Source organism: Panthera tigris, chromosome A2 (genome assembly GCF_018350195.1).
Source record: "Panthera tigris isolate Pti1 chromosome A2, P.tigris_Pti1_mat1.1, whole genome shotgun sequence".
Taxonomy (NCBI): Eukaryota; Metazoa; Chordata; class Mammalia; order Carnivora; family Felidae; genus Panthera; species Panthera tigris.
This window is the reverse complement of record NC_056661.1, coordinates 122,697,985-122,719,847: the sequence shown is the minus strand read 5'-3', so window position 1 is coordinate 122,719,847 and position 21,863 is coordinate 122,697,985. Positions and strand designations below refer to the sequence as shown.

General features: G+C 40.0%; 1 protein-coding gene and 1 long non-coding RNA gene across 5 annotated transcripts in view; one reads left to right on the top strand and one right to left on the bottom strand.

Annotated features, from left to right (window-relative positions):
* Positions 1 to 594: 594 nt before the first annotated feature.
* Positions 595 to 6,622, bottom strand: LOC122234174. The gene is made up of 2 exons (XR_006211948.1): positions 6,351 to 6,622; positions 595 to 904 (listed from the first exon to the last, which is right to left on the bottom strand). It is a non-coding gene; the product is annotated as an uncharacterized LOC122234174 (long non-coding RNA).
* Positions 6,623 to 6,710: 88 nt separating this feature from the next.
* NT5C3A (5'-nucleotidase, cytosolic IIIA) overlaps positions 6,711 to 21,863 on the top strand; it is a 51,594-nt gene continuing 36,441 nt past the window's right edge. For 2 of the 4 annotated variants that reach the window (XM_007090522.2, XM_042969528.1), the window contains exon 1: positions 6,711 to 6,929. In XM_007090522.2, the coding sequence (XP_007090584.2) occupies positions 6,792 to 6,929 (138 nt within the window). In that variant the 5' untranslated portion in view covers positions 6,711 to 6,791. The remainder of the gene's footprint in view (positions 6,930 to 21,863) is intronic. The other 2 variants (XM_042969551.1, XM_042969546.1) reach the window with 2 other exon arrangements.

The window sequence follows — 21,863 nt, the reverse complement described above, 5'->3', positions numbered from 1 at the left end:
GGGGTGTGAAGGAAGATAGGCATGAGTGTGTGCTTACATTCAAAATGAAGGGGAGTATCCCTCCTAGATAGATTCCTTTGTCTTTCTGGTATATCTGGCTATGAGCATCTGAGGGAGGATGCTAGCAGGACTGTGCAATTCTTCCCAAGGCAAAAGACTAGAACTATATTTTTTTCATTATTGGGGTGCCTGGGTGGCTTAGTCGGTTAGGTGTCCAACTTCAGCTTAGGTCATGATATCACGGTTTACAAGTTTGAACCCCAAGTTGGGCTCTGTGCTGACAGCTCAGAGCCTGGAGCCTGCTTCAGATTCTGTGTCTCCCTCTCTCTCTGCCCCTCCCCTGCTCACATTGTCTCTCAAAAATAAAACATTAAAAAAAATTTTTTTAAAGTATTATGTTAGAATTCCTTAAGGGCCTGATAGGGGAGGATTGTGCTTTCATTCTGTCTGGCAAAATTAAGGTTAATAGTGAATGCAGCTATATTCCCTGGTGGTAAAAATAGTCCACCAGTTCTGTACCTATGTAACCCTACCTGTTACTGAAACCCAATTTCAACTGCCCTTCACTCAAAAAGCCAATACACAAGAGATTGATTGGAAAGAAATATGAGCTTTATTCAGGAAAGAATGGCCACCTGGAGAAAAGGCAGACTTGTCCAAATGCCAACTCTGAGGTTTCTGCCCAGCCCAGAGATTTTTTTAAAGCGGTTAATCAGTTAAGGGAGTGCAGTGGTCTGTAACAATTCTTGATTATGTGCAGACTCGTGGTACCAGCTACAGATGTTATTGTGGTGCTCAGAGGTTGTGCAAGGGAGTCTGGTTCCTTGTTGCCCGGGAGTGGTACAACAGGGTCTGGTGATGTATAGAAGGTCTCTGTTCTTTTTTTTAGGAAAGAATGCATGATCTATAGATATAGAAAGAAAGGTTTAATTAGTCAATCATACAGGCTAAGGATGCTTACAAAAGCTAGTAAACTACTAGGTTGGCTGGAGGGCTCCAAGTGGCTTCATACCTTATGGTATGAATGGGGATGGACTGATGGGAGGTGCCTACCAAACTAGAACTGCTGCCTGCAGTACAGACTGGCACAGTGACCCAATCTAACTTTCAGAAGGTGGAAAAGTTTGGGTATAAATGGAGAGAAGGAGGAACAGTAGCTGAGGATAAATGAGTAAATGAGTTGTGTAAGTGAGGGAAATCCAATATTACATTAATACCTTGAAAGTAGATCAGAATAAAAGATAACCTTGTCTCTTAGCTCCATTACACGTACTAGTTGCCTGAAAGGATGAAGCCGTTTATGGTTTTACAACAGTTAAGATCTAGAATGTGTGCCTATAAACCTGAGAAGCCTCGCCCTGGGAGACATTTTCATATGAAAGGATAATGGACTGGACTAATTATTAATTATTGAATGGACTCTAGTAATATGTTAGTATCTTTTCATTCTTATAATCTTTTTTGTTACAGATCCATGGCCTGTGGTATAAGAAAAACATACATGTTGTCTTTGTCTCTGGTTTCTGGCACAGAGCTCCTAAACACTCTAGTTATTTCCTTAGCGAAGAGTGTTTTTGTTATTCAAAACAAGCCCCTTTGAACCACACAAAAAGTGTATGCTAATGAAGTGGCTCAGGATAGAGCCTCTAGATAGTACAGATGAAGGCTAGTCACTAGAAAGACCAAACTGGTAATTAGAAAGTTGGAACTTTCAGTCCTACCGCACAGCCTCCAGGGAGGGGAGAAAAAGTAAGGCTGCAGATTGAGTCAATAAAACTATTCAACCTGGCACTATTACGTACCCAATGAATGTTAAGTCTTGATGCTATGTCCTTTTCATGGTTTTTCGAAAGCAACATTCAAGAAGAAAAAAAACAAAAACAAAACCCAAATGCCCTTCAGTGTGTAACGGGTATATGGTGAAACTGGTATATCCATATCATGGAATACAAATCAGAAAAAAAAAAAAAAATGAAGCACTGATACACAGAAATTAGATGAAGCCTAAATAAGGACATTACACTGAATATATCAGTGGTTTCAGGGGTTGGTTTTGGGTGAGAATGTGACTATAAAGTGGTCATATAAGGGAACTTCTTTGGGATGATGATGGATCCTGGTTCTGGATCCTGTTCTGGATCCTATCACCTGACAAAATTTCTTAGAACTGTATAACAACAACAAAAGAAAGTGCACGTGGAAACTGATGAGATCCAAGTAAGATGTGTAGAGTTTCTGCGTTGTACCAATGTCAACTTACTTTGTAACTGGGCTGTAAGATATAGCTGTAAGATGGTATCACTGGGGAAAGCCTATGTGAAAGGCACAAGGGAATTCTATGTACTATGTCTGCAACTTCTATGGGAGTCTAAAATTATTTCCAAATGAAAATTAAAAGAAAAAAACTGTAAAAAATGAAAGAAAAAAGGAAGGAAGGAAGTTTTTACTTCCAAGATACTTCCAACCAATGTCTTCTCTTTATGCTAAGAAGTAGAACTGAAGAAAAAATACATAGCAGATAAATAAATGTGAAATGAATATGAACATATATGGAAGAGTTTCTGAAAAACATTTGCATTGTTTATTATTGCTAATTGTGTTACATAACCATGCAGATCAGCAGATGATTAAACTTTCAGATCTTGGGGCGCCTGGGTGGCTCAGTCGGTTAAGCGTCCGACTTCACTCAGGTCACGATCTCGCGGTCTGTGAGTTCGAGCCCCACGACGGGCTCTGGGCTGATGGCTCAGAGCCTGGAGCCTGCTTCCGATTCTGTGTCTCCCCCGCTCTCTGCCCCTCCCCCATTCATGCTCTGTCTCTCTCTCTGTCTCAAAAATAAATAAACGTTTAAAAAAATAAAAAAATAAAAAATAAACTTTCAGATCTGGCAGTGAGTCTTAAACAAATGCAATAAACCCTTAAAATACACCTTTATTGGGGCACCTGGGTGGCTCAGTCAGTCAAGTGTCCCACTTTTGATTTTTGGCTGAGGTCATGATCTCACAGTTTGTGGGATCGAGCCCCACATAGGGCTCTGAGCTGACAGTGGATGAGCCTGCTTGGGATTCTCTCTCTCCCTCTCTCTCTCTCAAAATAAATAAACTTAAAAAAAAAAAAACTTAAAAAATACACCTTTACTGATCTTTTTAAGATCAACTACTTGAAAGAGAAGTACCAATATTTAATGTCCCCATATTCTCATTTGTGTACTCCAGATGCATAGGAACATTGTAATATGTGCTATTATTGGACCACCAAATATACATCATTCCCTTGCCACCCAGACCAGAATGTTCCCCAACTTTCCAGCCTGAAATATCTCCTAGCTCACTCTGAATCCTCTGATAACCCAGAATCAATGTTGATATTCTCATATTTTCCCTGGACCCACTTCAAATCACTTAGGCTCTTTTAGTGTAATTTAAAACTGAGATAGAATTACCAACCCCATTCCAACCAATGTTCAAGAGTCTTGCAGCAACCAAACTCCCAGTTCAAATGTATTCCATGACATTAGCCAGGGTAGATAAAAGAGTCATAAATAATGAAGCCATTAGAAAAAAGTAGGACAAGGCAGAAATTAGTGGAACTTAAAGTTGGCAAGGGAGATGAAATTTTAAGTCAACCTTCCTATTTACCCTATTTATATCATTATCTATGTTCCATCAGGCTACCAAATTACTTTTTTGGTGCACAGTTACTTTTGGTTTCATTCAGAAGCTAATTAACCCAATCAAAGACTACAATGGTAATTGTAGAAATAACAAAATCTCATTTGTTAAAAGATTTCATACCATTAATTTCCTTTTTAAAGAAATTGGTAGATTTAGGGGCACCTGCATGGCTCAGTCAGTTGGGCATCCAACTTCAGCTCAGGTCATGATCTCACGGCTCATGGGTTTGAGCCCGAATCAGGCTCTGGGCTGACAGCTCAGAGCCTGGAACCTGCCTCAAGCCTGGAACCTGCTTCGGATTCTCCGTCTCCCTCTCTCTCTCTGCCCCTACCCAGCTCACTCACTCTCTGTTTCTCAAAAATAAATAAATGTTATTAATAAATAAATAAATAAATAAGTAAATAAATAAATAAAACTACACTTAAAAGAAATTGGTAGATTTAAAAATCACAACATAGGGTGTCTGGCTGGCTCAGTCAGAGAAGCATGTGACTCTTGATCTTGGGGGCGTGAGTTCAAGCCCCATGTTGGTTGTAGAGCTTACCTAATTAAAAATAATAACAATTTAAAAATTAAAAATCACAACATAGATTTCCCTTTTGGCTTCAAGATGGAACTGATAGTATATCTGAAAGACCTTACTGAAGGTTTCTGAATATCCTTGTCTTTAACAGGATTAATAAAGATCATTTGGTTCAAACAAAGCAAACACAAAACATTTTCCCTTTGTACACAAAAGGAAATTTTGGGTACAAATTTTGTGTGATTAAGAAATTAGTAATTCATTTTCTGAATCTTGGTCTTAAAATCAGCTAAATCAATCTAAACTGCTGTGACCCACAAAGTAGAGGGAAGTAGAAGCAATAATCCTATTGCAAGAAGGAATCATGAGGTATTAGTGTATGAATCCAACTTCATAGGCTGAAATTTGCTTTACCATTTGCTGGGGACTTGTTGAGTGTAGGTCACAGGGAAGGATGCTCAAGCAGCACATAACATTCTTAATGGAATACTTTAAAATTTGTGTCATCTTTTTCTCAGATATAGTTACAGGGTCTCACATATATTGTGCTTATATTAAAATGAACAAAAAGGCTAACATCCTTCCTAAGAAACTGATCACTCTATATCCCTCAAATCATTTTATGGCATCAGGGAATTAATCTTGCCCACAAAACAAGACATAGCACACTCGTGTACCTGATATTTAATTCCAGACTTGCTTTCTTACCAGATGCCTGATCAGGTAGGCCCTCCTTTACATTTCTAAGAATGCTCTTCCCACAAATTGACCTTTAAGAACTCCTGCCGGGGTCCCAGATCAGGAATGGAGGGCACAGAGAAAAGCAACCTGTAGCTTCACTGCTCCCCCTTGTTTATTCCCCTACTCCAATTTGTTCCACGTCCCAGGCAAAAAAAAAGAGCTTCACCAGGCAGCACCACCAGCTCCAAAGAACCTCTCTGGATCCCTTCTGTGTCACCCATAGAGATCAGTAAAGGAAATTGCATCAGTCCCTTGCAAGAGACCAGGCAGGTGAGAATAAGTCCTGATGCTTACAAAGAGGATGAAATGATTTAAGAGGCAGTGAGTGGAATGTAGCAGAAAAGGACAGCAGAGGCGGACACTGCCTAACTTCAAACCATCTTTAAGCTGTTGTCATTGCACATTTTTAAAAATTGTGCTATGAAACACATAAAATTTACCGATTTGTCCATATTAGAATATACAGTAGTGTTAACTATTTTTGTTTGTCTAAGGTCTCTAGAACCTTTTTCACCTTGCAAAACTGAAACTCAGTACTCAATTGAACAACTACCTCTCTTCTGCTTTCCCCAACCCCAGAACCACCATTCTACTTTCTAACCATTTGACTATCTCATATAAGTAGAATAATGAAGTATTTGTCTTTTTGTGACTGGTTTATTTCACTTAGCATATGTGCCCAAGGTTCATCAGTATTGTTGAATACTGCAGAATGTCCTCCTTTTTAAAGGCTGAATAGCAAAGCATTTAATATATATACCACATTTTCTTTATTCATTCATCTGTTGATGGACATTTCAGTTGTTTCCACATTTTGGCTATTCTGAACAGTGCTGCAATGGGAGTGCTGATATTTGAGTACCTGCTTTCAATTCTTTTGGATATATATCCGCATTGCTGGATCATATGGTAATTCTATTCTTTTTTCCTAGTTTAAAATTTTGAGGAATGTCTGTGGTTTTCCATAGTAGCTGCACCAATTTACATTTCCAACAACAGTGTACAAGAGTTCCTATTCCTTCACATCCTCACCAACACTTGTAATTGTCTTTTGAAAAAAATAATGGTTACCCTAATGTGTGTGAAGTGGTATCTAATTGTAGTTTTGATTTGCATTTGCCTGGTGGTTAGTGATGTTGAGCATCTTTTCAATCTTTTGTCCCATTTTTAAAATTGAGTTTGTTGTTGAGAGAGGGAGTGCAGGGAGGGGAGGAAGGGCAGAGGGAGAGAATCTTAAGCAGGCTCCAGGCTCAGCTCTGAGCCTGAAGCAGGACTCCATCCCACAACCCTGGGATTATAATTTGGGCCAAAATCAAGAGTCGGATGCTCAAATGACTGAGCCATCCAGGCGCCCCTATAGGTGGCCTTTTTACTGTTTCTTTTGCTGTTCAGCAGTTTGTCATAGCACATACCACTGCTGAGGCCTTCTGGGGGCTGTAGTCCTAAGCGGCTGAGGAGGGCGGAAGGTAGAAGACTTTTTCTGCGTGGGTAGTGGTTAGAATCAGATTTCTACCGGACGGGCCTGGAGTGAACCACGTGCTGGTCCTCATTAGCAGAGATATAATTTATACCATTCCTTTTTCGGTCTTTGGATACTTCCTCAAACGGAGGCTCTGAGGAAAACCGACCCGGCGCCTCTGCTGGGGAAGCAGGCCACGCCCCTCCCAGCCTACCCGTCCCTGTGTCCGCTCACAGGGGCGGGGCTTTCCGCGGGGCGGAGCTCAGGCAGGAGGGGGCGGGGGCGGGGCTCCTGCAGAGAGGCGGGGCGGGGCGGGGCGTCCGGGCTTCTCTGCAGACCGCAGCCGCCCAGCGACCTCTTCTTTTCCGGCCCGGATAAGCAGGACACCCTGTTCATGGACCGGGCGGCCGTGGCGAGGATGGGCGCGGTGGCGAGCGCCAGTGTGTGCGCCCTGGTGGCGGGGGTGGTACTGGCCCAGTACATATTCACCTTGAAGAGGAAGACAGGGCGGAAGACCAAGATCATCGAGATGGTGAGTACGGGGGTTGGTGCGCCCAAGCGCTTGATGGGCCGCAGGGTGTTCCGTCCGGCCTTACCTTCCCGCGCTGGCGCTTCTGGAATGCACTGGGCACGCTGGGGACCCATTCACCCCACGAGCGGCCGCCCGAGGGCCAGTGACCCGGTCTGGACCCTCCGTGGTGTCACTCCTCTGGCTTTGGCTATGTCTCCATTTGAAACAGAAAGGCAGCAAATAGGTGATTCGGAAATAAGCCACCTCCTGCAGCCAAACCCGTTTCTCAAGAAATAAACTGAACGTTCTAGACTGGTTGGTTGTTCCCTAATTCCTGCAGCCAAACCGTTGTGACTGATCCAATTCGGACAGAGTTGTTTCTGCACCCTGGCTAGAATGACTTAGATTATGAAAAGGTGTAACTTCTCAGTGGTTGGAACAATGCCATTTAACCCAGTTGGAATTCAGAATAGTTTATTTTGTATTTGAGTGTTATTTCTTCTTGTCTCAAACTGCCAGGAAGTATCTTTGTGTTCGTTTTTCCCCCAAACCTCTTGCATAACATTTTTTTAGAAATTTATTTCCAATTTTATTGTAAGAGTGTTTCAAGAATGTACCTATTTAAGGTACATTATAAACAATATTTGCTTCAAAATTGGGGATGTTTTTAGTTGTTGTTTTTATTTAAAACCCATTCGTCAAGACAAGTTACTCACCAAATTGCGTTTTAACGTGCTTACTGGAGTGCATAATCCCATGTTTACTCACAATAATGTGCTATGCACATGAACATCTGGGGTCAAATATTCATGAAAAGTAAGTTGACAGTCTACCACCATATTAAGTAAGATCATTTTAGGTTCATATACTTGGAATACTTCAGCCTCAGTTACATGTTCTAATTGATTAAAGAAACTGTCCTGCTGGCCCCAGATTGAATTCAGAAATATTTTTCCATAACTAACATTATAAGATATGTCAATTCCCATGTCTCATATGCCACTAATATTGATAAGTTTTGTTTATTGCTACAATTAAATTATTTTTAATGTTTATTTATTTTTGAGAGAGAGACACACACATAGAGTGTGAGCTGGAGAGGAGCAGAGAGAGGTAGACACAGAATCTGAAGCAGGCTCCAGGCTCTGAGCTGTCAGCACAGAGCCCAATGCAGGGCTCGAACTCACCAACCATAAGATCATGACCTGAGCTGAAATCGGATGCTTAACTGACTGAGCCACCCAGGAACCCCTATTTTTTTTCTTCACCTCTATACCCAGCAAATATTTTTATTTCAGAAATTTCATTTTATTGTTGCTGTCCTGCTTATAGAACTGTGGGAGTTTCCTTTTGTTCCAAACCAAAAATTTATAACCCATGTGGTAGGGGAGGGGAACTAACTGCCACACACTTACTTGTGTGTACTTAAACTATGGATTGGTCTGTTATATCACTTCTCTAAACCAAGTAGAGTTAAAAATCAATGCTTTCATAAAATCCCACAGTGATACCATCCTAAGAACAGTTTGCTGTCTTTGTGAAAAATAATAAAAGCCCATCAGGCAGACCAACTTTACTTATGATTTGTAGTATAGAAATTAGTCTTTACATACACGTATGTATACATAATATGTTATATCAATTCAGAGTGTGATATATGTGCAGCTTGCTAGTAGCTTTTAAAAGGAAAACGTTGAAAGAGCTCTTTTTTTAATTTGTAATTTTAATAGGTTACTTTTTCAAAGGGAATAAACATTTGATTGGGATTCTGAAAATTTGGGTTCATATCTTAGTTTTATCTCTTTGTAACAGCTGTGTTTTAGGGGTCATGTTCTGCCTATCCCCTGCGCCATCTTTCAAACCCCCACCCTAGAGAATCTGTACAAACCTGTGAATGTCTAGTGGACATAGCTTAAACTGGTCACAAATAATGGAACCAGCAGTAACTACCTAAGCAGGGTGGGCCTGTTAGCTGGTAGGTAAGCAAATGACTTCTGGCACTGGGCTTAGATTGTGCATTGCCTTAAGAATTTTTAACTAAAAGACACAAAGGTGTGGCTAGTGGGCTGAAACTGCTACAGCTGGAAGGTCCTTTAGGGCAGCGAGATAAATATACAGAGGAAGCCTGTCAGAAGACATGCTCAGGATGTTCAGAGTTCAGAGAGAAGAGAAACCATTTCTCATAGTCAATATACTTCATTATTAAATACTTATTTTAGAACAATTTTACATTAACAAAATAATTGAGCAAATAAGTAGAGTCCCAACCAGTTTCCCCTATTACTAACATTTTACATTAGTATGGTACATTTGTTGAAATTGATGAACAAATATTCATACATCTTTAAATATCCATACTTTGTTCAGAGTTCCTTTGTTTTTACCTAATGTCCTTCTCTGTCCTAGAATTCCATCCAGGGCACCACATACATTTTGTCATTATGTGTCCTCATCTTGACTGTAACAGTTTCTCGGATTTTTCTTGTTTTATCTGTGATACAATAAGAAATATATATTTGGTGTTTGTCCCAGGTTCCTGCCACACAGCTCCTAAAACACTTGGACTCTGGGAAGCTTTAACAGTGTCTTTTCTATGCTAATGAGGTGGTCTGGTAGCTGGGGGCCCCCAAGATGGCTTCAAGATGTGGGCTGGTTGACTGAAAGATCAAGACATGATTAGAGCAGTAGAACTTTTAACCCCCTCTCCCTTCTGTGAGGAGAAGGGGTTGAAGTTCCTGGCCAATAATTTATTTAATCAAACCTACCTACATACCAGATGTCTATAAAGACCTCTAACTTTAAGTGTTTCGTATTTTGCCCTATGCTTCTCTTTCATTTGGCTGTTCTGAGTTATATTCTTTATATTAAACCTGTAATAGTAATTAAGCACTCTCCTGAGTTCTGTGAGTTATTCTTGCAAATTATGGAACCTGAGGAGGTAGTTTTAAAAATCCTCAAATTTAGGGTGGGAGGGAGGGGAGAGTGGGTGATGGGTATTGAGGAGGGCACCTTTTGGGATGAGCATTGTCAAATTTATTTGACAATAAATTTCATATATTGAAAAAATAAATAAATAAATAAATAAATAAATAAATAAATAAATAAATAAAAATCCTCAAATTTACACCCAATCCATCGGAAGTATGTTTGGCAACCTGGGACTCGTGACTGGCATCTGAAGTGGGGACAGACTTGTGGACTAAGTCCTTATCTCGTGGGATCAGACACTAACTCTAGATAGTGTCAGAATTGTATTGAATTGTTGGAAGAGTTGGAAGATTGTTGGTGTGAGGAAGAAAACCCACACATTTGGGGTCAGAAGTGTTTATAAAAACTGATAAATGTAATTTAATAATATCCAACTCATGGTAACTGCTTAATAAGTAGTAGATGTAATTATTATACCAAAACACAGACTATCAGCCACTCTCATAGCCTACATTTTTTCCTTATGAACTCGATTAGGGCATAATTTCTAACCACTGGTATTATTTTCTATCTTTATCTCTCCTAAGCCTTCATTGTAAAAACTACTCTAATTATCCTCAGTAAGGATGGCTTGCCATTTTTATTAACTGGACTGAAAAGATTAAAGTTGCCAAGCATGTGTATAGAAGTTGATACATATGCAGTAGAATTTTGCACAAATGAAACTAGTATTGGTGATGAATTGTTTTAAGGAATGAATTCCCCCACCTCTCTTAAATTCTTGCAGGTTTCAAGTCCTTCCTCATTGCTATTGACCATCACTTACCACTTGCTACTGAGTTTTAACTCACTGTTCTAATCAAACATGCCTGCTCAGATAGGACCTGTTCTTTTTGCGGCCCTTTTGGTTACTCCTAATAAAAAAAAGATTCTGGAATAAAGCTTAAGTATTTATTGCTAGTTTCCTACCAGGCAGAGAAACCCATTCGAACGCAATGTTTAGGCTTTGATAGATATACTCTGAAGGAGGGAAATGTAAACATATATATATCTTTCATACAGGTTTTTTTTTTTTTTTTTTTTAACGTTTATTTATTTTTGAGACAGAGAGAGACACAGCATGAACGGGGGAGGGCCAGAGAGAGACGGAGACACAGAATCGGAAGCAGGCTCCAGGCTCTGAGCCATCAACCCAGAGCCCGACGCGGGGCTCGAACTCACAGACCGCGAGATCGTGACCTGAGCTGAAGTCGGACACTTAACCGACTGAGCCACCCAGGCGCCCCATACAGGTTTTTTTTATATACAACTTAAAAAAATTTTTTTTAATGTTTATTTTTTTTGAGAGAGAGACACACACAGAGCATGAGTGGGTGAGGGGTAGAGAGAGGGAGACACAGAATCCACAGCAGGCTCCAGGCACCGAGCTGTCAACACAGAGCCTAATGTGGGGCTCAAACCCACTAATCATGAGATCATGACCTGAGCAGAAGTTGGGTGCTTAACTTGACTGAGTCACCCAGGTGCCCCACAACTTTTTTTTTTTTAATATTTATTTATTCTTGAGAGAGAGAGAGAGAGGGAGAAAGAGGGAGACCCAGCATCCGAAGCAGGCTCCATGCCCTGAGCTGTCAGCACAGAGCCTGACGCAGGGCCTGAACTCACAAACCATGAGATCATGACCTGAGCTTAAGTCAGTGAAGTGGGATGCTTACCGACTGAGCCACCCAGGCACCTCCATACAACTTTTTTAAATTGAATGATACATGATGGCTTTATTGTTTTTTACTTGATTGATTTTTATTCATGGTCATTGCTTCCATATTTTATTCTTTTCAGACAGCACTTACCTATTTTCATATTAATTTAGCGTAAGTATAAAAGCATTAACAATACACGTCTTCTTTGATTTACAATGGAGTTATGTTCCTATAAACCCATTGTTAAGTTGAAACTACAATAAGTCTGTAATGCATTTAATATAGCTACCAAACGTCATAGCTTAGCCTAACTTACCTTAAACATGCTCAGAACACTTACATCGGCTTACAGCTGGGCAAAATCATCTAACACAAAGCCTTTTTTATAGTGAAGTGTTGAATATCTAATATAATTTACTGAAAGTGAAAAACAAAATACTTGTATGAAACAGAATGGTTGTCAATGTAACAGTTGTTTATCCTTGTGACTACATGGCTGACGGAGCTGTGGCCACCGTCATTGCCCAACATTAGGAGAGAGTATTGTACCACACATTAGTAGCCCAGGAAAAGATGAAAATTCAAGGTATAGTTTCTACTAAATGCATATCACTCTCTCACCATAGTAAAGTCAGAGAATTACAAGTCAAAGCATTATAAGTTAAGGAATCTAATCAAATTTTAGGGAAATAGTAGGAACTGTAATTTTTGCTTTATAAAAGTAAAAAGTGCCTGGGTGGCTCAGTTGGTTAAGCATCCAACTTTGGCTCAGGTCATGATCTTGCAGTTAATTAGTTTAAGCCCCACATCAGGCTCTGTGCTGGCAGCTCAGAGACTGGGTCTGCTTCAGATTCTGTGTCTGCCCCTCCCCTACTCACCATCTCTCTCTCTCTCTCTCTCTCTCTCTCTCTCTCTCTCTCTGTGTCTCTCTGTGTCTCTCAAAAATAAGTAAACATTTAAAAATAAGTAAAAGTAAAACCCAGTGCTTGAAACTAAATAAAGCTAAGTGTTAGTGATTAAAAAAACAGCAGTGTACAAATTTAAGTGCTAAATGTGGCTTTTAAAAAAAGAGAATTTAAAAATATATGTGGTTAGCCATCAGGGCATTAGGACAGCACCGATGAAACTCCTTACAAGATGCAGCCACTTTCAAATGACAATTATTTTAAAGTAAAAACATTTTAATCAGACGTATATATGTTTATATACACATACGCTGTTTTATAAGAATTCGTCTTCTTTCTGGATTATATTAGGAGAAATCTTGCAAGTGTTTTTACTAGTTATTCCTGAATGAATGCTAGCTTTCCTGTCCTACAGTGATCCACCACAGAACTTCCCTACAGTTTTAAGAATCTCAGAATCTCTGTTTTCCCCACTGTTCCTCTTTAGTCATCGTTCTTGTTAGATAGGTTAGCCAACAGTGTGGGTTTTATTTGCTTTTATAAAATTTTGCATTGAGCTGTCCAATACATTGATCTCTCAGTACAACAACTTAGGATTTGGTGTTCTGTTGTATTAATTGCAGAAACTAGTCCAGAAAATTTATTTAGTGTCATTGAGGACGGAAAATGTAATGCCCTTAATATATTGATAACAAATTGACCAACTTTTCAAATTATCAAAATACCATATGTGTAATTTGTGGTTTTAAAGTTGTTTTAGAAAGCTGACTATATATATATATATATATATATATATATATATATATATATATATATATAATTTTTCAGAAATAGAATTTAGTGATTCATCACTTACATATAACACCCAGTGCTCCTCCCAGCAAGTGTCCTTCTTAATGCCCCTCCACCCATTTAGCCCATCCCCCCACCCAACATCCCTTCAGCAACCCTCAGTATGTTCTCTGTATTTAATAGTCTCTCTAGGGGTGCCTGGGTGGCTCAGTTGGTTAAGCATCGGACTTCAGCTCAGATCATGATCTCACAGCTCTTGAGTTTGAGCCCCACATCGGGCTCTGTGCTGACAGCTCAGAGCCTGGAGCCTACTTCAGATTCTGTGTCTCTCTCTCTCTCTACCCCTCCCTTGCTCACTCTCTGTCTGTCTCTCTGTGTCTCTCAAAAATAAACATTAAAAAAGGAAAAAGAGTCCCTTATGGTTTGTCTCCCTCTCTCTTTCTATATTGTTTTTGCTTCCCTTCCCATATGTTCATCTGTTTTGTTTCTTAAATTCCACATGAGTGAAATCATATGATATTTGTCTTCCTCTGACTGACTTATTTCGCTTAGCATAATACACTCTAGTTCCATCCACCTTATTGCAAATGGCAAGATTTCATTCTTTTTCATAGCCGAGTAGTATTCCATTGTATATATATCTACCACATCTGTTTTATCCATTCATCATTCAGTGGATGTTTGGGCTCTTTCCATACTTTGGCTATTGTCAGTAGTAGTGCTATAAACGTTGGGGTACATGTGCCCCTTCGAATCATCACTCCTATGTCCTTTGGATAAATACCTAGTAGTGCAATTGCTGGTTTGTAGGGTAGCTATTTTTAATTTTTTGAGGAACCTCCTTACTGTTTTCCAGAGTGGCTGCACCAGTTTGCATTCCCAACAGTGCAGAAGGGTTCCTCTTTTTCTGTGTCCTCGCCAACATCTGTTGTTGCCTGAGTTGTTAATTTTAGCCATTCTGACAGGTGTAAGGTGGTATCTCATTATGGTTTGGATTTGTATTTCCCTGATGATGAGTGATGTTGAGTATTTTTTCATGTGTTACATATATTTTTTTTAATGTTTTTTATTTTAAGAGAGAGAGAGAGAGACAGAGGTGAGCGGGAGAGGAGCAGAGAGAGAGGGAGATGCAGAATCTGAAGCAGGCTCCAGGCTCCAGCTGTCAGCACAGAGCCTGATGCAGGGCTTGAACTCATGGACCATGAGATCATGACTGAACTGATGTCAGATGCCTAACCAACTGAGCCACCCAGGTGCCCCTGTGTTATCTTTTAATCCAAAGTATTGAAAGACTGAAAACTGACTTTTTAATGATTATTATTCTCAAGTTAGCTACATGCTGTGTGTTCTTGGCTTCAGGGGTAGATTCCCGTGATTCATCACTAACATATAACACCCAGTGCCCATCCCAACAAGTGTTCTCCTCAGTGCCCATCATCCATATTCCCCAGCCCCCCCAAACCCCCACCCCTAACAACCCTCAGTTTTTTCTCATATTGGAAAGTCTCTTATGGTTTGCTTCCCTCTCTGTTTTTATCTTATTTTTCCTTCCCTTCCCCTATGGTCTTCTGTTAAGTTTCTCAAATTCCACATATGAGTGAAATCATATGATATCTGTCTTTCTCTGACTACCATATTTCACTTAGCATAACACCCTCCAGTTCCATCCAAACAGCAAGATTTCATTCTTTTTCATAGCCGAGTAATAGTCCATTGTATATATCTACCACATATTCTTTATCCATTCATCAGTTGATGGACATTTGGGCTCTTTCCATAATTTGGCTATTGTTGAAAGCACTGCTATAAACATTGTGGTACATGTGCCCCTATGCATCAGCACTCCTGTATCCCTTGGATAAATTCCTAGTAGTGCTGTTGCTGGGTTGTAGGGATATTCTATCATTAGTTTTTTGAGGAACCTCCACACTGTTGAAAACTGACTTTAAAATTTAAGGCCTATCTTTTTGTGTTATTCTTCTATTTGCTATTAAAGTAAGTTGAAAACAGACCTTTCCTTGTAGAGTTTAAAAACTAAAATAAATTATGTTCTTGGAAGAGAACGGCTTCATTTGATTAGACTATTTAGTAAACAGAAAGAGCTGGCTAAGGAGACCAAACATTTCTAGCCTCACATATTTACTGAGGGAAATAGAATTATAATCTTTAAATTAGACAAAGATTAAAGGTTTTATTATGAAAAATGGAGTTAAGTTTGATTTCTGTGATCTCTTCTAAAGATGTGATTGGCATGTGGACTACACATGATGCAAGGGATGTATATAGAACATGCCTTTATTTTTCTTTCTTGTGGCCTCTTTCAGTAGTAATCTTTCTTGCCAGTGGTGAAAATGCTGATGAACCTATGATTTTTTGCTTACTCTCAGGTAAAAGACAGTCTTTTATTTAACAAAAAAAATAACCTTTTTTTTAATGTTTATTTTTGAGAGAAAGAGAGGCAGAGAAAGACAGAGACACAGAATCCAAAGCAAGCTCCAGGCTCTGAGCTGTCAGCACAGAGCCCGATGCGGGGCTCGAACTCGTGAACTGTGAGATCATGACCTGAGCCGAGGTCAGAGTCAGTTCCATTTCTGTAAATACAAGTGTCTAGTCATATAGTAGTCATGATTTCAATATTAATTCTGTGGTGAGACTTCTAAATGGACATTACTAGTATCACCGGTATTTTTAGTCTTCTCCCCTTTTTGCCTTTGGGCAAGCTTTGCTATTCTGGCCAATAGACTGTGTCTGGAGATGATATGGCTACTTCCAGGCCAGTATAGTTATGAACAGTTACGCAGTTGTCCCTAGTCTTTCCTACTACTAGAGTAAACCCTGAAGCATCATGTTGACGTGGAGACAACACAATATCAAAGCTGCCTGGACTACTGAGCCAATATGTGGAGGACAGCTGCCCTGGAGAGCCCTCTGAACCCATATTGGACTTTGTGTGAATGAAAAATCAACTTTTTTGTGTGGTAAGGAACTGAGATTTTTGTGTTGTTATAGCCCCATAACCTATCCTGACTAACACAGACTTCTTCACTACCCCAAAGCGATGGCTCACTGCAGGTGGCTCCTCCCCTCCCTAGTTAATGGTGGCGAGTGATCTGAGATTGGATGGGAGGATGAAGTCACCCTCTCTGTTTCCCTGATGCTCTTCCTTCCCCCGCTAGCCATTGCTTCAGACTTTTGGGTTAATAGGGTAGGAGGAAGGCTGTCTTTTACTAGAAAGTAAAGAAATGTGAGTTCTTATTTGACTCGATAGGTTTGTGCTTTCTGGGCCTGCAAGATATTTAAAGTTGACTTTCTCGGGGCACCCGGCTGTCTCAGTTGGAAGAGTGTGTGACTCTTGATCTTGGGGGTCATGTTCCAGCCCCACATTAGGTGTAGAGATTACATAAATAAACTTTAAATAAAGTTGGCTTTTTCTTCTTCCACTGTAGCCCCATAATATGGGCAATTAATTTTTTTGGTACCCCACTCTACCTCAACCTGATTTTTTTTTAAGTGATCCATTCCATACAGGTTCATGCCTTTGAAGTCTCTCCCTCTCAGGTGGCTCTTGTGGGCTGGACATAAATAGGTTTCTGGCTGGTTCCCTCCTGCATGGTCTCTCTTCTAGTCTGTGGGAAACATTCACTTATCCCTGGCTCTGACAAACTCTAGGAGTACAGGCTATTACAACAAAGCCACTTTTTAACAATGTCAGCTTTACACAGTTATGACTGACAAAATTATGAAATATTTGAAGTGTGCGTTGTGATTGGATATAATATACACTGTGGAAAGGATTCCCCATCTAGTTAATTAATACACCCATCACCTTACCTATTTATCTTTGTGTGTGTGTGTGTGTGTTTGTGTGTGAGAACATCTAAGAACATTTGAGTTCTACTCTCAGCAAACTTCAATTATATAGTACAGTGTTAACTGTAAAGAAGATAGAATACTTGATGAATTCGCCATCATCCTTGTAACAGGGCCATGCTAATTTCCTTAGTGTTCCAAGTTTAGTATATGTGCTGCCAGTGGAGCATAGCAGAGCCCCTTCTGTCCCACTGAGTATCTTTTGTAGCTTGGGTCAGGTGGAAAACACATTTCAGGTTCTCCCAGAGACCCCACGAGAGTCCCCTGTTGCTTGGTGAGAAGGTAGCACTCCACCATCCCCATTCCCTTAGAAGCAGAGGGCACAGCAACAACTCTTCACTCTTTTCACTCTTTTGTATTCCTTAAGTGGGTGAGGGCCCAAGAGTCATCAAGCCAATTCTCCCCATTTTCCTCCCCTCGCCTTGGTACGATACCTGTCACTGAATTGAACCGAAACAGGAAGATTCCTAAGTTAATATCCTATTACATAAGTTTAACATTCTGTGAATTTTTTTAGATGTTACTCATTGTTATGGGCTGAATTGTGACCCCTCAAAGGTTCTAACTGGACTAAGAATCAACAAGAAATCAATTGACAGATTAACAAGAGAAAATCAAATTTAATAGCATACATATGGGGAATCCACCCAGACATGAAAATTCCAAAGACAGGCAAAATGAAGTGTACATGTCATTCTGAACTCAGGAGAAGGGAATAGGGGTCTGAGGCTTGAGAGGAATGCACTTCACAGGACAGAAGGAAGAGCAGCTGTATGGTAATTAGACGTTTGCCTTGCCACGTAGATGAGTCACTCACGTAAAATTTGTCTCCTTATTCTGGGAAGATCCCCCAATTTAGAGTTCTTCTATGTAGTTAAAGGATGGACAAAAGTTTCTCTTGAGCCCACAGGGTCTCGCTTGCCTTCAGCTCAAAATAATCTTCTTGCCAGAGTGGCCCATCTCGGGGCGGCCTGCCCTGGACTCCTACATGCTTTTGAATGATAAGCAAGCATTCCCATTTCTTGAGTCTAGGCTTATGTGTTCTGTGTCTTCCTTGGCTTGTTCAGCCTCCTTGGGTGATACAACCTCTCTCTAGTGTTCATTCTTTCATCTGGACTGACAAGATGGACACTGGCTTCCCCCTCACTAGAAGCTCCACAGCCAGTTAAAACTGTGATTTCTAATTTAAACACATCTCAACTATTTATGGCTTCCTTCTTGAAGTTTGTTTGTTGGTTGAGAGAGAGAGCATGCGGGAAAGGAGCAGAGAGAGAGAGAGTCTCTAGCAATCTCCACACTGTCAGCTCAGATCCTGACTTGGGGCCCGAATCCACCAAACACGAGATCATGACTTGAGCTGAAATCAAGAATCCGATGCTTAACCGACTGAGCCACCCGGGCACCCCATTTATTCACGGCTTCCTTCTACACACCAACAATTACTCCTTAAATAGCTGGTGGTATTTTTGAAACTTGAGTGAGTTTCCTTCCTGGAGATAAACTTCTAACAAAAACTTCTTCCTTTCTTCTATTTTAAGGTAACATCAGATGTTCTCTGGGTACTATACTGAGTAAGTGTAAAGCCCACTATTGAATGTATATTTAGAAAAGGGAGAGGGCGGGGAATGAAGATTTAAACACAACTGCTTTAGTGGCTCAGCTGTTGCATAGGCTTTTGAAAATATCTTTATATCTCAACTTTTGTCTAATTTACATCAGTACACAGATTTATGACCTTTTAGGACCTGTTTTGAATTAATGATTTGTTTTGTAAAGCATATTCCCTGAACTCCTGTGGTATTTCCTGATGATTTCTCATAAAGGAGCAATTTATACACTGTCTCGTATTGTTTACTGTTATGTGTGGTTTTTAAGGGTCTAGATTGGTCCATATTTGCCTTTTTTATTTGTTGCACCCAACTAAGAGAAACAGAGACCCCAAATCAGTGGCTTTAATAGACAATAAACATTTTATTTTTCTAATGTAAGAAGTCCAAAAAATAGGCAGTTGCTGGTGTTAATTAGGGGGCACATGGGTATCAAGACAGAGGTCTTTGAAATTCTCTTGGCTCTTCTCATGGTGACAAGATGGCTTCTGTAGTCCTGCCCAACATGTCCATCTTCCAGGGAGGAGAATGCTCATTTCAGTAAAGCAGAACTTTCTCCTCACTTGTCATTAGAGAGGACAGTGTCACATAGCCACCCTAATTGTGAAGCTGAGGAATTTTTTTGACTGAGAAATCACCCCCCCCCAATAAAATTAAGATTCTATTAGTAAGAAAGAAAGGGAGGAATTAGGTAATAAGCAGTCTACCGTACTATACCATAGTCCCTATTCTTTTTCTGTATTACTTGCCATTCAGTAAATTGATTTAAAATTTGATCAAATATAAATGCATGTATATAATCTAGGATTACTGGTGGTCAGTTGGCTGGTGGAAAAACAGAGCATTCCAACTGCTACAAGTCCTTGGCCATTCTGGACGGCAGTCCAGAATACAGACTCAGAATAGCTTTGCTCTTCTGTCTACCACAAGCATAAAGATTTATTCATTCATACCTGAAATACCTAGGTCTTCAGTAGTTCTGGAGATATCACACTGGGTTTATGCATGCTAAGATTTAGAAGCTAGTCTCCCAATTATGTGCCACAACTAGCTTAAAAGCTAGAGTCCTAACAGTACTTCTAGAATGAATAAATACAAATTTGTGAAAGAGATAGCAAGGAAAGGCTGTGTGGAATTCAAAGGAATAGGAGATTACATTGGGTAATGTTTGATGGATGTGGTGTTATTTGAAGAGTGACAATCATGATTGATCCAGTCTGAATAAAATATATATTGTAAAATAAGGGGAATATATTAAACCCTTGACATTGGCAAAGAATATGTCCAAGATCATTTTGAATCCCAAATTTGCAAGTGTGGAGATATTTGTACCAGGCATATGACTTTGTCTTTTCAAATCACATTTGCCATGTTACCTATGTGTTATCCTCATGTAGCAAGTTTCACCACATCAGCTTCAGCAAGTGTGAGCTCTAATCTAGTGAGCTGTTTTTATGTTAGCCAGAATACTTCCTGATACCATTGGAGTTTTTAATTCTTTTTGTTGTGAATTCATTTACACAACAGATGGAGCCACCCTTGAACCAGATACTATAATACTTTTCGGGTGTTTTTTTGTTTTTATATTTAAGTAAGGGCTAGGCCCATTGTGGGGCTTGAACTCACGACCCTGAGATCGAGAGTTACATGTTCTACCAATTGAGGCAGCCAGGAGCCCTGATACTTTAATATCCAAGAACTTTAATTATCCAAGAACCAATGATCTTTTCTAGCTAAAAACCATCATATCCGTAGATCTTTTTACTTTCTTTCTTTATTTTTTTTCAATTTTTTTTTAACATTTATTTATTTTTGAGACAGAGCATGAATGGGGGTGGGGGGGGTCGCTCAGAGAGAGGGAGACACAGAATCTGAAACAGGCTCCAGGCTCTGAGCTGTCAGCACAGGGCCCGACACGGGGCTCGAATTCATGGACTGCGAGATCATGACCTGAGCCGAAGTCGGCCGCTTAACCCACTGAGCCACCCAGGCGCTCTTTACTTTCTTTAATAAGCCCTCCAGGTGATTCCAATGTGAGCTAAAGTTTGAGAATCATAGAAGTTAAAGAATTCAAATTTTTGTCCCCAGCAAAATTTCAAAGTTTACAAAATTTGTTAAAAAAAAAATCCAGTTTAATTGTTCACAAATAGTCACAATTAAGGGCTACCAAACAATTACCGTGTGGAAAGAGAAATCAGTGAGGAGCATTTAGAAAAATGAGCACTTTCATTTACTCTGTTGGAAATGATATATACACTGGTTAAATAAATTATAGTGCATTGGTTACTTGTGGGAAAGAAAGGCAAATGAAAAATTAAGTTTCCTTACTGCCTACAATGCATTGACAAGTCTTGAAACAGGCAGTGACATTCCTTTAAGAATTCAGCTGCCTCAATGATGACACTTTGCTCAGGGCAAAAGGCAATCTTAGCTTAACAGTATCCCAACTGCAGCTCCCCCACCCCCCACCCCAGGATCCTGTAAGTCTACTTTACATATAAAAATTCCTTTGGAACCCTCCTTTATAACCCATCCCCCCAAGATATATGATAGCAATCATGTGGCCCACTGATAATAAACATCTAAAGGGTCTCAAGACTGAATTTTTACTAAACAGTAATAAATGACCTTTTCCTAATAGCAGCTAGCCCCTTGAAGTCCTGGAAACCTTGTTTCCAAAATACCTTAGAGATTTATGCTATACCTAACACTCTCCCAACCTGAAGGTGTATAATCAGTCACTCTTCACAACCCCAGTGCAGCTCTTTCTGCCCACGGGTCCTGTCCCTGTACTCTAGTAAAATCACCTTTTTGGGGGTGCCTGAGTGGCTCAGTCGGTTAAGCGTCTGACTTCAGCTCACATTATGATCTCACAGCTCGTGGGTTCGAGCCCTGCATCAAGCTCTTTGCTGACAGCTTAGAGTCTGGAGCCTGCTTCGGATTCTGTGTCTCCCTTTCTCTCTGCCCCTCCCCTGCTTGCACTCTGTCTCTCTCAAAGATAAATAAGCATTAAAAAAAATTTTTTTTAATAAATAAAATCACCTTTTTGCGCCAAAGACGTCACAAGAATTCTTTCTTGACCATCAGCTCTGGACTCCCACCACTCCAAAATCAGTTACATTATGGTGCATTTGTATAATAAAATATTATTGC